At 43.6% G+C, this 17,404-nt stretch overlaps 1 protein-coding gene across 5 annotated transcripts in view; it reads left to right on the top strand.

Annotated features, from left to right (window-relative positions):
* Window positions 1-17,404, top strand: part of trak2 (trafficking protein, kinesin binding 2) — a 135,241-nt gene that overhangs the window by 81,976 nt on the left and 35,861 nt on the right. For 3 of the 5 annotated variants that reach the window (XM_072482348.1, XM_072482340.1, XM_072482331.1), the window contains 4 exons: window positions 4,531-4,578; window positions 9,686-9,762; window positions 10,979-11,095; window positions 13,059-13,268. In XM_072482348.1, the coding sequence (XP_072338449.1) occupies window positions 4,531-4,578; window positions 9,686-9,762; window positions 10,979-11,095; window positions 13,059-13,268 (452 nt within the window). Of the gene's footprint in view, window positions 1-4,530; window positions 4,579-8,486; window positions 8,580-9,685; window positions 9,763-10,978; window positions 11,096-13,058; window positions 13,269-17,404 lie in introns of all 5 variants that reach the window. The other 2 variants (XM_072482365.1, XM_072482357.1) reach the window with 2 other exon arrangements.

Here is a 17,404-nt window from a genome sequence, read left to right as displayed (position 1 = left end):
TCATAAATCCTTTATGATGGAAGATTTAGAGTCTTTCTCACCACCTCCAGGATCCTCACTTGCATTTTTTTCTTCTTTCATGGGATTACTCATCCCTAATTGCCCTTAACTGAATGGCTAGCTAGGTCATTTCAGAAGGAATTTAGTCAACCACATCTCTAGAGTCACATGTAGACCATACCAGGTAAGGACGGTGATTTCCTTCTCTAAAGGACATCAGTGAACCAGATGCATTTTTACAATAATGGATGATCGCTCTGTGGTCGCCGTTACTGCGACTAGTTTTTTTGAATTCTGGATTTTATTAATTTCGTTTAAATTCCACCAGCTGCTGTGGGATTTGAACCCATGTCCCCTGCGAACTAGCCTGGCCCCTGGATTACTACCTTGGCGTTGCTACCATTTTGCCTTCATCTCTCCCACATTCTCTTTTGTTGTCTCCTCCATTTGCTACATAAATAGCAAACATTTAACCTGGAATTTTGTTTTCCCATACTATTGGTCTATTTTTGTACAAAGGTTGATTCACAGTGCAATGAAACATCTTTAACTACTGATATTTACCAACAACTGGTTGAAGTAAAAAAATATTTAACTGCTGGTAACAGAGTAGGTGCATAATTTGCATCAGTGCAATTGAATTTGGAAGTACTTTTTAAAGTCGCATATTAAACAGCTTTTGCAATCATGTGGAATCTAGTGACCTCAAGTGGTAAGTAAATGTTCAGCAAGCCCTATTGCAGATTTCTGCAGATTGTTCCACGTTTGGTTGCAGCCTTATTGTGACTGGCTTCCACTCATCCAGCCTTCCATATTTATCTGCACATGCTAAATTGACAATTCATGAAAACTGCAGAATAGCTGGTGGTCCTCTGCAAGACTTAATAATAGTAGAGATTTCTCAGGATGCACCTCTCCATTATGTAGTGGAATTGTTCCCATCTTTGATGTTTCTTACCCTCTTACTCATGCTCTCCTTAACATACTCTGGGAATTACTCTTACCTGTGGGATCGGAGGGGCTGTAGTGAGGTGAGCCCTCTAAAGGACGGAAGAAAGAGGACAGGATGGAAACTGAGGAAGTCAACAGTGAGAATGCGAGTCCTGCAGCTTGGAGACTGCGCACTGAGAGGATTGAGGACCTCGGTTGGGCATGATCAGTGAAAGCATGACGAATTGAGATGCTGAACCCCACACTGGCTCAAAGTTCTCCTGTACTGCAGGTCAACACATTTTCTAGCTGGTGATGGTGTAGTCTCTCAGCCCCTCAGCAGAGGTGAAAGGTGCAACTGTAAAGTTATTCCCATGCCATTGTGAAGGCTAGATTGAGAGAAGTACAGCTGAGGGTGAGTGAAGTGTTGGACAGATGAAGTCTCTTCCAAGAAATTTCCAGTCACCTGTCAAGCAGTGAAAGTGCACTCTAAGAGAAGCATTTTCTCAATGGCCATGTCAGGAACTCTTCAGTGTAACTGATCAAATCTTTCTCAGCTTGTCAGTTTCGCTAAAGCTCTTCCTGCTAAGCACTCACCTCAGTAATACCAACAAGGTGCAGACACCATGTGCACTGTGTGGAAAAAAGGAATTCATGATTGAAAAAGCGAATTTGCCATTTTAACCAGCTCAATTGCTTTTCTGTCAGACCCTCGAGGGTTCCACCGCTGGATTTGCATCCTGCCACAGAGGAAGCTGGGAGAGAGTGTGATCACATTGTGTCCCAAATCAATCGTTATTTTCTGGGATGTTTCCACCCTGCACCTTTCAGAACCTGCCTTCACTGGGCTGGGAACATTCTGCCTCAGTATTTGGTTGCTGCAGATTCATGATACTATCACTAGCTCTGCCCTGCCATTGTGCTGTGCTATCTACTGTGACAATAATATTGATTTGGCCCTTGATATTTATCAGTTCTTTCTGTTGCTGTTTCTATAGACCTGTTATCAGTGGTTTCATCTTGTAGAGAAAGACTTCCACTTATATGTATCCCCTGTCATAATTTGTCCCAAAGTATTTTATAGCCAAAGAAGTACTATTTTTTAAAGTGCAGTCACTGTATAAATAAATAAATAACCTTTATTGTCACAAGGAGGCTTACATTAACACTGCAATGAAGTTACTGTGAAAAGCCCCTAGTCGCCACATTCCGGCCCATGTTCGGGTACATGAAGGGAGAATTCAGAATTCTCAGCTGGTACGAAGATCCCATAAATACTTCTGTATAGTGACCGTTAAAATCTGTTGCAGTGATATTGCTTTATGGAGAAGTACCAAGCCAGGATACCGAGGAGACCTTCCCAGCTATTCTTTTTCATTAATGTCTGGATTCTTTAACATCCATCGGAGAGGGCAGATGGTGTCTCGGATTAAGCTTTCACCTGAAAGACCTCCAACGGTGCTGCACTGCTACAGACCTGCTGTGAAGTGAAGCCATCGGCATGGGATTCGTGCACAACCTTCTGACTCCGAGGCTACCCACTGAACCATAGCTATTACAAAGAGATTGGTTGCACTTTGGTTCATTAGTCATTCTCAAGGTAGAAATAGCTTTTGGCTTCCCAACAACAGCAACACCATATCCCAATTTATTCTGTACCACAGAATAGTGCGATAATAATGGAGAAACATTGGGGGTTTCATTCCCATTGTAAGGTGGGTTATACAGCCCGATGATACACAAATAGCTTTCTTAAATAATAATCTTTATTAGTCACACAAGTAGGCTTCCATTAACACTGCAATGAAGTTACTGTGAAAATCCCCTAGTCGCCACACTCTGGCACCTATTTGGGTACACAGGGAGAATTCAGAATGTCCAATTCACCTAACAGCACGTCTTCCGGGACTTGTGGGAGGAAACCAGAGCACCCGGAGGAAACCCACACAGACACGGGGAGAATGGGGAGACTCCGCACAGACAGTGACCCAAGCCAGGAATCCAGGTCCCTGGCGCTGTGAAGCAACAGTGCTAATCACTGTGCTACCGTGCCGCTGAAATTTAGAAAGAGTTGACCTTTACACCGGTCAAGCTTTGATGGTACTTAAAGATTTCTCAACCGTGATTAAGTGCATTATTTAATCTGTTGTGCTAATAATTCTTCAATCATAATGGTGTAACCATTTTTGATCTCCCTCCTAGGTGTGGCACTTAAAAAAAATTTTTAAAAAATGCTGCTTGGGGGTATGGCAGAGAGAACAACACAAATAACTTCTGTCTAACAGTTGTGCATGCGTAATTTGATGCAATCATGTTCACTTCCAATATCGCAGGATTTTTAAAATTTTAAGTTGAACGATCAGTAACCAGTCAATTTTTAACTCCCAATTCAATCTCTTAGATTATGTGCTGCTTCCTGCCCCCATCTGGAAGCACACCATAAATACACTTGTGTTGTATATAAATACGACACAGTTTGATTGGCTGCAAGTAGTTTTATGATTTTAAGGTGCTCCTTGTCCTTCATTGTTGCAATAGTTAACAGCGTGTACACACTACCGGTGAATCTGTGAAACGGTTGCGACACATGGGGCAGTATTGGTTATTAGCAATATTAATAATCTCATGGAATGTAAAGGTTAGTGATGTATGGGATTTTATTATCATGGAATGCCAGCAAGATCAGATTGATGCAGATGAGAATTACAATGAAGAATATCTGGAAATATTAGTAAAGGCAGGTGAGGCTAAACAATTAGTTCTGTCCTAGATATCGATAGCTAAGCCTGTATGCTGTTTGTAATTGTGGCTAAGAAACTAGCAGTCAAGGGGATGAGTGGTTAACATTTTGATACTTCATTTGGACAATATGTTAGATTAAGAACAGTCTTCCGTCTTAGAGTTGAGCTTTAAATTCTTCAGCATCTAAGGTGACTTTCAAATCGTTTAGCCCAGTAGCGTGATGTTGTTATTGGTTGGCTCTTGTTTTGAAACTCGTTTTGTTGTGCATTGCTTTGAAGGTTACTCTTAATTAGCTCAAGACTTTCCTGCTGCACAATAAGCTTTAGAACCAGATTGTGGGAATGTATTCTTCTGATCAGAACTGTTCTTGTTTAATAGATTGCACTTCCATCCCCTTATGATCAAAGAGATAGGTTTTAAGGAGGATCTTGTAAGAGGAAAGTATGATCGGGGGTTGGCGAGGTGCAGGGAGGGTTCCCTAGCTCTTCACCAAGGCAGCTGAAAGCCCCAATAGTGGAGCTATTAAAATTGTGGTTGCTGTGTGAACAAGGTCTTTCCCATATCACATTTGCTTCTTTGAAAATCCCTTATCTGTCATTCCAAGTAATTGAGACTTCCCAAATGTATTCACCTTGCCTGTAATTGACAGACATACATTTAAAATGAAGATTGTGCAGTCTTTTATTAAATTACCACCATGGTTGGGAATAATCAGAGTTGCAATGTAACGGTCGAAGTACAGTGCTATGCCCAAGTAATACATTGATGTATGTGTCCTATTCTGGTTCATCTGTGCTTGGTGCAGTTTTGAGGTAGTTTGAATTATCCAGTTACTGAAAAAATTGTATTTTAATTTAGGATCATCGAGCATTTTTCAACATTCAATCCATGTAGGCGTTGAGACAGGTACAGAGTATACAAATGTTTGTTTAATGTTTAACCTCTCTGTTCAGAGTCCTACAGGTTTGGCAACAACAGATGTGTGAATAAACTTGATACCAAGATGGAATTTGTTTACAAGGCGAGGTCAGAGACCATGTAAAGTGCCTTGCTTCATAATGTCATAATATTCAAGTGTTAGATAAAGTAATTTGTCCAGTACTTGAGTCAGGTTATCAGGTAATGCACTGAAATGTAAGTTGGCCCTTTCAGTTTGCATCCCAGGCTGTCCAAATAGACCATGTCTGTTTTCTTCCTCCTTCTCCCCCCTCTCCCCCTAAATCCACAATGATTGGAATTGTATCTAAGCCCTCTGCTCACTCATCATTTCTGACCTATGTTGACTCCCAGTCCCTCCAATTTTAAATTCCTATCCTTGTGCTTAAATTCGTTTTTTGATCCCATCCTTCTCTATTTTTGTAAACCCCTGCACAACTTCAGTTCCATCCAAATTCTCTGTTACCTTTCCATTCTGAACCTGTGCCTCTCTACTGCTGTAATCCATACCTACCAAGAGCTGTTTGCAGGTCCACCTTAAACCCCAGCACTTTATTCTGGTCAACCCACCTTAATACATTCTCCTTTGGCTTGGTGTACAATTGTCGATTCCTTCTTTGACTCGATGTATAATTGTCGATTGCTGCCTGAAACAACGTCGCACTATATTTCTTCATTGAAGACTGTGTATAAATAGGAGTTATTGTCGGTCTCTTTCTAAAAGAGCAACAGAGATTGTTTCAAATTTAGAGGCTGATTGCTTTAGAAAGTCTAAAGCCCGGCATTTACTATGGCCATTCTAACCTCCATTTGAGCCCCGAGTTCTGTTTTCAGATTTTAGAACATCCCTGCTTGTAACTTCAAGGGATCAAAATGTTCAGAATCGCCTCCTAGAACATAGAATAGAATTAATACAATGCAGAAATAGGTAATTCGGCCCATCAAGGCTGCAACGACCCTCTGAAAGGACCCTACTTAGACCCACTCTCCCGCCCTAACACCGCAACCCTACCTAACCTGCATCCTGGAGGAAACCCATGCAGACACAGGGAGAATGTGCAAACTCCACACACACACACAGCCACCCGTGGTTGGAATTGAACCCGGGTCCCTGGTGCAGTGAGGCAACAGTGCTAACTGCTGTGCCACCGTTGCGCCCATTTTATTCAGTTGCAAGCAAACAAAGATGTGCATTTATTTATTTAACTTTTTTTTACCCCATTAAAGTTACAAAGCCAATGTGCAGAGTGAACAAGGCAAATCCTTAATCCATATCATTGCCTGCTCCAAAAAACAGTTCAAATTGAAGTCAATTCATGGTCTCCACAAGACAAAGGTGCAAAATCCAAGCTGACACGAAAATGCATTGCGCCTCATTGTGGGCTTGATGTGACGCTTGATTTTAACTAAAAGGCCGAGAAGCGATAGATGTGCATTTATATAGTGCCTTTCATGACCGTGGGCCATCCAAATGTGCTTTGCAAACTGCTGCAGTTAATTTGCACGCAGCAAGACCCACAAATAGCACTGAGATAAATGAGTACAGGTAAAATGTTTTTTTTTCCTTTGTGATATTGTCTGTTAAATGTTGGCCAAGACACATGGAGAGAGCACCCCAGCTCCTCTTCGAAAAGTTGTATTGTGGAATCTTTTAGGTCCACCTGATGTTTCATTCAAAAATGTGGATTGCCCAACAGTGCAGTGCATGCACTCTCAGGAGTGCACTGGGCTGACGGCCTAGATTTTGTGCTCAAGACCTGAGTGAGTCTTGAACCCACAATCTTCTGACTATTACTGATGGAGCCACAGCCAACGACTACCATATTTAACATTCTCTAAGTAAAGCTACTGAGAAATCTATAAGTGTGTTTCCCTGCTACAGACTGCTTTCATCCCTTAAAGACGCATCCATTTGTCTAAACCTACAGTATTGGCACACAAGCTAGCAAAGCCATAAATTAATTAACCCCCTCCACTATGTTCACCATTCCACCATCCCTTGCAAAAATGTGGACAGACACTGCCTGAATTCAGCCTGCTAAAATCTTGCACCCGACACTGGTGTTTGCAAGTTCAGTGTTACTGACCAACTGGGACCAATAGAAAGGATAGTCAAAAGAAGGTTGTGGCCAATTAGGGATCATAAATGAGATAGCCTTGCTTTAAATGCACATAGTAATAGCCTATTGCTGAAAGGGCTCACTGGCCCAGCCAGCGACACCCACATCCCTTGAATGAATATTTAAAAGTAAAGTGAATTTATTCAAAAAAGATTACTCTGGAATCTAACCTTTAAGAATAATTAGCACAAAGGGCGCCGTCGATTTGAAAATCAAATGGAGTGGTTTGAAATGTGCATGTCGTTTGACAACAGCCTGAAGGTTGTGTGCAGAAGTCCCATTCCAGAGACTTGAGCACATTGACCAGGTCGACACCGCACCCAGAGCTGAGGGGGAGCTGCACGTTCAGAGGTGCCGTTTTTCTGATGGGACACGAAACCAAGGCAACCACTTGTGTATGCAAAATAATTTGTGTCGTTATTTTGAAGAATGGGGGAATTTTCCCTGGTGAGTTGGCCAATATTCTGCCTCTTGAAGTAGACTGTAACTTCGTATGTGTTTAAAGCAGAGCTGTGACATTTTTGCTGGATTGATGCCAACTTAGTGGAACAGAGTGAAATCCAAAAGCAGCTTTCAAGCAACATTTTTTGTATTCATTCATGGGATGTGTGTTTTGGGTTATTGCCCATCCCTAATTGCCCTTGAGAAGTTGGTGGTGAGCTGCTGCCTTAGATATATCAATGGGTTTATCCCTACATTCTTTCAGTATTTGGAAGCACAGCAATGTTAGGGTCATAAGTACAAAGTTGAGGTGATTCTTCTTAAAAATGGACAATTTATTCATAAACCTGCCCTACCTTGTTTTGCCTTTCATTCATCCAAGGTTCTCCCTGGTTCCATTCACAAGCTTCTTGTTCACATCAGAAACATTTTCATGCTGTGGCTACTTTTTCATGAGTGGATTGCGGTTTGGCGTAGATCATTAAGCTGAAGGTTTTTAATTTTGTGTGTAATTTAACATTTTACCTCAGACAGCAGCATCCAATGCTTCCAGGTCAATTTTTAAAAAATTCATTCATGGGATGTGGGTGTCGTTGGCTGGACAGCATTTATTGCTCATCCCTAATTGTCCTTGAACTGAGTGACTTGCTAGGATTTAAGAGTCAACCACATTGCTGTGGGTCTAGAGTCACATGTAGGCCAGACCAGGTAAGAATAGCAGATTTCCTTCCCTGAAGGACATTAGTGAACCAGATAAGTTTTTATGACACTGACAATGGTTTCTTGGTCATCAATAAGCTTTTAATTTCATATTTTTATTGAATTCGAACTTCATCATCTGTCATTGTAGGATTGAAACACGGGGGCCCCAGAGCATTAACCTGCATCTCTGCATATCACTTATTTATCTTGGAGAGTGAAGGCCTTTGGGATGAACATTCTGAAATAAATTTGTTTCCATGTTGCAATGGCGCTGCTCGTTCCCATTGCATCCATCCTCTACGATTAATGCTGTATCAAGTTCAACGCATTAGGGCTCTGCACCTGTTTAGAGGCTAGAAATGTCCACATAGTCTCTCAACAGTTGGAACAGAGCATTGTGTAAGTATAGGAGCGGTGTATAAATGAATGATAGATATAGAAAACCCAGGACCATGGTGACATTTTCTTAATGTGATCAGTTCCTAATGGCTGTTTAGCACAACAGGAGGAGTTCTAAGAGGGTAGCTAGATGGGGAGTAAATATCTCCACTGGTAAAAGGGTCAATTACCAAAGGATGACACCGATTTAAGAACTTGGTTGGTTATTTCTTTCAGAAATTTATTCAAACTTCAGTTGACGTGCGTTTTTGGTACTAAAGTAACAGCTGGTTGGAGTCATACCCAGCACCAAGGAAGACGGCTTTGGTGGTTAGTAGTCAATCATCTCAGTTCCAGGACATCACTGCAGGAGTTCCTCAGGGCATGTCCTAGGCCCAACCATCTTCAGCTGCTTTATCAATCACCTTCCTTCCATCATGAGGTTCGAGGTGGGGATGTTCCCTAATGATTGTACAATGTTCAGCATCATTCGCAACTCTGCTTATACTGAAGCAGTCCATGCCCAAATGCAGCAAGACCTGGACAATACCCAGGCTTTGGCTGACAAGTGGCAAGTAACACTTGCATCATACAAGTGCCAGGCAATGATCATCTCCAACAAGAGAGGATCTAATCATCACCGTTTGACATTGAAAGGCATTACCATCACTGAATCCTCCATTCTCAACATCCTGGGGGTTATCATTAACCAGAAACTTAGCTGGACTAGCCATGCAAATATACTGTCTACAAGAACATGTCAGAGGCTAGGATTCCTGCGGCGAGTAACTCATCACCTGACTCCCCAAAGTCTGTCCACTGTCTACAATGCACACATCAGGAATATTCTCCATTTGACTTGACGAGTGCAGCACCAACACCACCATCCAGGATTAAGCTGCCCCCTTGATTTGTACTCCTCCCACAAATATTCACTCCCTCCGCTGCTGATGAACAGTGGCAGCAGCGTATACCATCTACAAGATGCACTGCAGGAACTCACTGAGGTTTCTTAGGCAACACCTTCCAAACCCAAGACAACTACCATCTAGAAGGACACCTGGAAGTTTGCCTTCAAGTCACTGACCACTCTAACTTGAAAATATATCACTGTTCCTTCGCTGTCGCTAGGTCATGATCCAGGAACTACCTCCCTAGCAGTACTGTGGATGTACCGACACCTCTGACAGCAGCAGTTCAAGAAGGCAACTCATCACCACCTTTTCAAGAGCAACTAGGGATGGGCAATAAATGTTGCCTCAGCCAGGGATGTCCACGTCCCGTAAATTAATTATTAAGAATGTTGTATAGCTCTGTCTGCTAATTGGAACTGTTGTAAATGAAAGAGAATTGTACTGGTTATCTTTTTGTTCTTTTATGTTTCAACCCAAGCAAAGTAAAAGGTTTCTCTTTCTAATTTCTTACTGTTTCCCCAGTTCTCAGTTCCGACAGGGTGGATCAGATGACCAGGACTTATAATGACACCGAAATGCTTACACACCTACTGGCTGAGGTGAGCTTTATTTAAGCTGCATTTACCAAGTGTCTGCTATCAAAACCAGTTTCAGTTACAAATCAGAAAGGAGTAACAACCCCTGGCAGACCAGCAAGGGACTGATGCACATTTAACACTTTTCAAATATTGATTGTAGAAAATGAAAAGTTCACAGTAACACTAAATCGAATCACTCTGCACCAAAGACCATTTGGTCCACTCTTTGAAAGAGCTATAAATAGTCCCATTCTTCTGCTCTTTCTCCATCACCCTACAAATCTTTCATCTTCAAGTATTTATCCAATTCCCTTTTTGACAGTTACTCAATTTGCTTCTACCGCACTTTCAGGAAGCACCATCCAGACTTCTGACTTCTTTTCTCCTTTGTTTTATTTGTCGGTCATCCAAAATTGTGTCCTCTGGTTACTGGCCCTTTTGCCAGTAGAAACCGTTTCTTCCTATTTAATCAATCAAAACCTGCTCTTTTTACAAATGCTCTCTTAATTTATTCCCTGAAGGTGGATATATTCTTCCAAGTCAACAAGGTGCCTGTGCACTCAAAATGTTGTGAACTCCGTTACGGGTTAGTTGGCTGAAATGATCCTCCTTAGGCTAGTGCATGATGAACCTGAATATATATTGTTCAAAAAGCTCACAATGAGGAGCACTCCAACTCTTGTTCCTCCTAATTTCCTTTTGCTTTGCGTAGCACTTTTGCACTATGTGGTCCCTTTTAGCTTACTGCACGGCCATGCAGGCGCATATCTTAAAGGACCACTTATGTGGAACCTGTTCATCCTTTTTGTGGCAAGTTCTAGACTGGAGTGTGGTTGCATACTAGTGCAGCTTAAAGGGAATATTGCTTTGGCTTGTTCCGGATTCCCAAAACAAATCCCTGATCATATTTGTGAATTTGTCAGTTTTTCAAGCTGCTATAAATGGTATGGTCAGTTGCTGTTCTTTATCCACAGAGTAGGGGAAGGGAATCAAAAGTGTTTTGCACAAAATGATCTGATGTATCCGTTTGCGCTGATGGTAGATTTGATTTATTTATTGTCACGTATACCCAAGATACGGTGAAAAGTATTGTGTGTACAGTCACTGCAGATGGCTATACATGAAGTTGAAAAAACAATAAGATCACAATGCTTCAACATATAAACTCAATAGATCTATGAGAGTTGGGTTATTTGTAGCCAAAGGACTCTGGTTACTTATGGGTTTTTTTTGGCAGAGAGATCGCGATTTGGAATTGGCTGCCCGGATAGGACAGTCATTATTGCAACGGAACCGGGTACTGACGGAGAGGAATGAGCACTTGGAAGAACAGTTGGCTCAGGCTTTTGATCAAGTGAGTAGTCACTTTCAGAGTAAAGAGATGCTGAACTATCAAATCAAACGCAACCGGTTCACCTCTTTTAGGGAAGGAAACATGTTGTCTTTTTCCAATCTAGCCTCCAATCCCATGCCAATGCCCTGCAAAATGGTATAGCCAGCCCTTCAGATAAAACAGGTAATAAATTACAGTCTTGCCACATCCCAAGAATGAATAGATGAGAATAAAAATCTGTTGTCACAAACCAATCTGAATCAAAGGGTTGCATAGGGTTTATAACATGGTATTAATCTAAATATATACCATTGAAATCCATGGCATGTTGGGATGGCAGAAATTTGTGGTAGCTCCTGTAGTCGTTGATTCTGATATCTGCTCAAAGGTCTTTCCAATGGGTGCTACATCATTAAATGTACACCCTGTGGGGAATCACCACCTCACAGCCGATGGATTCTCCAATGCACTGTACTATTGCCTAATCGTCTTGTTCCACTGACACTGGAAGAGTTTGCTGACTGGAGGAGATAATTAAATTTGCAGCATGTAGTCGTTCTTCGAGTCGTTGTCCTTTCTCCCTATCTCTGCAACATATTGAAGTCCTCTGAGATCTCTGCACCCATTCAATCCTGGCCCTTTACACATTCCTGATTTTGATAGCCATTTGTGGAAGTGCCTTCAGCCGTCTTGGCACTAAGCTCTGGAATTCTCCTCTAAACCTCTCTGCCTTTCGAGCTTTCTTTCTTCCTTTGAGATGCTGTTTAAAACTGACCTTTGGGTTACAGGCTTGGTGTCAGTTTTTGTCTAATAATGTTTCTGTGAAGCAACATGAACATTTTACTATGTTAAAGGTGGTGTATAAATACAAATAAAAATAGAAAATGCTTAAAATACTCAACCGTGAGCCTACATCTATCGGGAGAACAACAAAGTTAATGTTTCAGGTCAGTAATCTTTCATCAGAGCTAGGTTATTGACCTTTAACTCTCTCCATAGATGTTGCCTGACCTGCTGAGTATTTCAGTATTTTCAATTTTCTGGTTCAGATTTCCAAGTTCTTGCAGTATTTTGCTTTTGTGCTCAAGTTGTTCATTTTGTGCATTAAGTAGAAACTAACAATTTTTTAAAGCCATCTTAACATATGGGTGTCACTGCATCCTGTTCGAAGACACCATAGTAGCTTCTATTTTTTCAGCAACTGTAATATAAGATAAAAGTGTCCCTGAACCCTTCATTGAGGTGTAACTGAGGATATGGGTGTAATAATGATCTTTATTGTGACAAGTCGGCTTACATTAACACTGCAATGAAGTTACTGTGAAAATCCTCTAGCCGTCCACAGAGGAAGAATTCAGAACGTCCAAATTACCTAACAGCACGTCTTTCGGGACTTGCGGGAGGAAGCTGGAGCAACCGGAGGAAACCCGCGCAGACACTAGGAGAACGTGCAGACTCAGCACAGACAGTGACCCAAGCCAGGAATCAAACCTGGGATTCTGGCGCTGTGAAGCCAAAGTGCTAACCACTGTGCTACCGTGCTGCCATTGGAAAGAGAAATATTACAAAGGGTGACTCGAAGCTTGGCGAAAGGGGTTTGTTGAAGGAAGGGGCTGAAAGGAGGAGTAGGAGAGATTTAGGGACTGTGGGACCCAGGCAACTGATAACTTGGCATTTATAAAGCACCTTCCATACTCTCTAAAATATATTCCAAAGCACTTTATAGTCAAGGAACTAGTCATGTGGTCTAGTCACTGTCATAATGTAGGAAGCCCAGCAGCCAATTTTTACTTAGCAAGATCCCACAACAGCAATGTGATAATTACTTTGTAATCTGTGTTAGTGATACAGGTTGAGGGTAAACAGAAGCCAGAATACTGGCAAGACCTCCCACTGTTCTTCTTACTCTGTCCTTGCACATTGTGTTTTGGGTTCATTTGTATTTTCCAATTAGCCACTATTCCGTCCATGTTCTTTCCATTAGGTTAATCAACTGCAGCATGAGCTGTCCAAGAAGGATGACCTTCTGCGAGTGGTGGCCAATGCTTCGGAGGAGAGCGAATCCGACTCCAGCTGCTCCACACCCCTCCGCCACAATGAGTCCTTTCATCTGTCCCACAGCTTGATGCAGCTGGATGCTTTACAGATTAAATTGCGAGAACTGGAGGATGAAAACTTCTCTCTCCGTTCTGAGGTAGGTCATGGTGGCAGAATCCCATTTAGAATAACTAATATATTGGTGCACCACATACCCGGGACAAGCCACTGGCTTAGTTGCACATGTCAATATCTTGCTTGTGTATGACTTTTGAATTATATGTGGGTTGATATTGTTGTGCTTTTGCATGGGCCTTTTTGTCACTTGATAGACTGTGACATCATTGGTTACTTCACTGGCTGAGAGTCAGTTTAGACTGAGCCTCTTTACAGTTAAGTATCTAATAAACCTCTGTTGGTTACTGCTTTCAACCCACGTGCTTAGCAAATCCGGTCTTTTTATCCTGCAAGCATAGTACACAACAGGGTAAAAAGAAAACAGGTGACGAGGAACAGATCAGAGGAGAGAAGAAAAACATTTTTGAAGTGAAAAGTAAATCAAAGCTGTCGATGGTCAACATTGAGGCAGATCAACAGTGGGTCAGCGATCGCACCTCACATATCGCATCTGATATCGGACTGATACGGTTGTTGGTCACATTAATCAGGCAATCCAAGGAAGTTAGGCTGCAGTGCTCATCACGTACAGTAGAGTAAGATGCAAAGAGAAAAAAGTTGAATATAGTTAGCTGATACAGTTAGCTTATTCGCCATATTTGCGATAGAACATTAAGGGAAGTCGTGAGAGCATTCCGATAGCACTGAAAATTATGGGCAAATTTGCCACCTTGGGCCCATTAAAGGAAGACTCCGTAAACTGGAAATCATATGCAGAGAGATTCCACTATTATATCCTGGCCAATAAAATTTTGTAAGATATTCCGGTCCTTGTTTTTCTTAGTACACTTGGAAGCAAAACTTGTAATTTGCTCAGAACTTTGATCCAACCTGAGAAACCCAGTAATAAAACTTAGCAAGAATTGGTTCAAATATTAGAAGACCATTAAACACCAAAGCCATTAATTATCGCAGAGAGGTTTCGATTTCACCAAAGGAATGAGCTAGAAGGGGAAAGCATCGCGCAGTTCATTGCAAACCTCAATTGCCTAACGGAGCTTTGCGAATTTGGTGACTCGCTTGATGATACCAACAGAGACCGCTTAGTTTGTGGGTTAAGAAATGAGGCCATTCAGAGAAGATTATTAACGGAACAAAATCTAAGTTTGAAAACAGCATTAAATAGTGCCGTTTCGGGGCAGCACGGTGGAGCAGTGGTAGCACTGCAGTCTCACGGCGCCGAGGTCCCAGGTTCGATCCCGGCTCTGGGTCACTGTCCATGTGGAGTTTGCACATTCTTCCCGTGTTTGCGTGGGTTTCGCCCCCACAACCCAAAGATGTGCAATGTAGGTGGATTGAACACGCTAAATTGCCCCTTAATTAGAAAAAATGAATTGGGCACTCTAAATTTATATATATATTTTTTTTAAATGCCGTTTCAGTGGAGCTTGCTGCTAAAGAGACTTCTCAGCTTGGAGCAAGCACGAGAATCCATAAACTGGCTGCCGCCCAGCAACAGGCCTTAGGGAATGTCAAAATCCCAGAAGAAAGGTCTTGGGCAGAAGGGGGCGAACAAATTTCCACCGGCGAGTGTTGCAGTGAGTCCAATAGGAGGAAATATGGCGAGGGCTGTTTCGTTGGGTGGGGCTGCTCTCATCATGGTTGAAACTCTGGCCGAGGTGGAGTTTGAAAGGCTGTTTGCAAAACATTTGGAGGTGTTTCGGAGGGAGATGGCAACTTCACTTAAAGAGTGGGTGGAGGAGGCAATTGCCGCAGTAAAGCAGCAGTGATGAAGACGTCGGTCGAGGTGCGGGAGCAGGAAGAGAAGTTGAAGGGGGTGGAGGAGGCACTGTGGCAAAACACAACCAGTTCACCTCAATTGGTGAAAGAGTGCGGAGGTGAATAAAGGGCTCGGAGCTAAGGTGGAGGACCTGGACCAACAAGTCAAGGAGGCAAAATTAGAGGATCGTGGGCCTGCTCAAGGGGTGGAGGGCCCGAGGCCAGCCGAGTATTTGCAAAGATGTTTGCCGAGTTGATGGGGGAGGGGAAGAGCCCTCCCTCTGAGTTGGACAGGGCACATCAGTCGCTCAGGCCAAAGCAAATGAGCCACCAAGGGCGGTCATAGTCTGCTTCCACAGCTACCACATGAAGGAGAAGGTTTTGAGTTGGGTGAAGCAGAGTCGAGATGTGAAGTGGGCAGGTGTTGGTATACACATATACCAAGATCTGACAACGGAGTTGGTGAGAAGGCAGGCGGTCTTTGGACAGGTGAAGGCGGCACTGTACGACAGCAGAGTGAGGTTCAGAGTGGTCTGCCCAGGGAAGCTGAGAGGGACTCACAACTTGAAGGACTTTTATTTTGAGGTGGAGACGTTCGTTAAGGCTGAAGGACTGGGACTGAGATAAGAATTGGGATCTGGACTTTGTTGGTGGGGACTGGGAATGTTTTACTTGATGAGATTTTTTTTTCTTGGATTGCGGTTTTGTTTTTGGGGGGATTACAAGTGTTCTTGTTTTTATTTATGGGTGTGGTTCTTTGTTTCTTGGCTTGTGAATGTTGGGGTTTGGGCATGAGGGGCCGTATTACTGAGGATGGGGTGGGGATGAAGGGGGGGGATCTGGCAGGGGTCTCTGCGCTAGCAATCGAAGGTTGGCTGGTGAACGGGAGTGTGGTGGGGGGGAGAGGCCAAGATCGTTAGAACAGGTCTCGATGGATCTAGGCGGTGTGAATGGTGGGGGAAGGGTTTAGTACTGGGTGAGGTGTTTGCAAGTGGAAGGAGGGGGTTGACGGTAACAAAAGGATAGCGCAGGTCTGGCTGGATGGGCGGGGCCTGGGGGTATTTGTTTTAGCGGATAGAAGGGACTTTGAGGGGGGGAAAAGAAGAGTGAGAGACTCCCGGTTAGAATGTTGACATGGAATGTGAGGGAGTTAGGGGGACCGGTAAATAGAGTGAGTATTTTTGAAGAGTTTAAAAGTTGATGTGGTGATGCTGCAATGCAAGAGACCCATCTGAGTGTGAAGGACCAGATGAGGCTTAAGGAAGGGTTGGGGTGACCCAGGTGTTTCATTCGGGGTTTGATAATAGGTCTGATGTGATTGTAATGGGTGTGCTGGAGGAAAGGTTGGTGGCGTTGGCTTGGATATATGCCCCCCATTGGGATAACGTGGGGTTCGCGAAGAGAACATTGACTGCCATTCTGAATCTGGATACCCCTGGGTTGATAATGGGGCGGTGATTGTAACACAGTGCTGGAGCCGAGGGTGGATCGGTCTCAGCCACGCTCGCTGACCCCGTCGGAGTGGGGAGGATGGCTCAGGGCGGGGGGGGGTGTTGGCTGGGCTGATGTGGGGAGGAGGGGTTGGCCCGTGAAGATTTGTACATCGGAGGGACTGGGGGTATTCGCTTTTTTCCCCGGCGCACAAGGTATTCTTTAGGATTGACCTTTTTGTGTTGGTTAGAGTTGAGAGGTCATTGTATTTGGCAATTGTGATCTCTGATCACGTTCCGCATTGAATGAGTGTGGTACTGGAGAAAGGAGTGGCCCAGAACCCAGGGTGGAGGATGGATGTGGGGTTATTGTCCGATCGGAGCTTCGGTGACAAGATAGGGAAGGTGATTGCGGTGTATGTGGGGTTCAATTGCACAGAGGAGGTCTCTCAATCGGCGGTTTGGGAGGCTATGAAGACAGCGATGAGGGGGTGGTGGCCTCATTTAAGGTAAAGGTAGATAGGGAGGAATGCCTGCAGTTGATAGAAGGGGCTTTGGGGACCTGGTGGTGGCCTTGGAGTGAGCGATTGCACACTTGGTAGCTCCTGGTCAAGGTGGAATTTTCCATATTCGGAGTGTTGGACCGGCCGGAGCTGCAGGCGGGTGCGAGGACAGATGTCTTAGCCTTCGCCTCGCTGGTTGCTTGCAGGCGGGTCTTGTTGGGGTGGAGGTCAGCATCTCCACCCTCTGCCTCGACGTGGCAGGGGGACCTGCTGGAGGTTTTGGCCATGGAGAAAGTGAAATTTGTTTTGGGGGGGGGGGGGTGAATGACGGGTTCTCCAATAGTTGGGGTTTGTTCATTTTGCATTTTGGAGAGTTGATACTATTGAGTACTGAGGGAGGGGCAATGGGAGGGAGGGAGGGGGAGATATATGCGGGTGAGGTATTTAATGTGTTGGGTGGGTTT

This window comes from Scyliorhinus torazame, chromosome 2 (assembly GCF_047496885.1).
Source record: "Scyliorhinus torazame isolate Kashiwa2021f chromosome 2, sScyTor2.1, whole genome shotgun sequence".
Classification (NCBI taxonomy): domain Eukaryota; kingdom Metazoa; phylum Chordata; class Chondrichthyes; order Carcharhiniformes; family Scyliorhinidae; genus Scyliorhinus; species Scyliorhinus torazame.
This window is presented reverse-complemented; position numbering and strand designations above follow the sequence as displayed.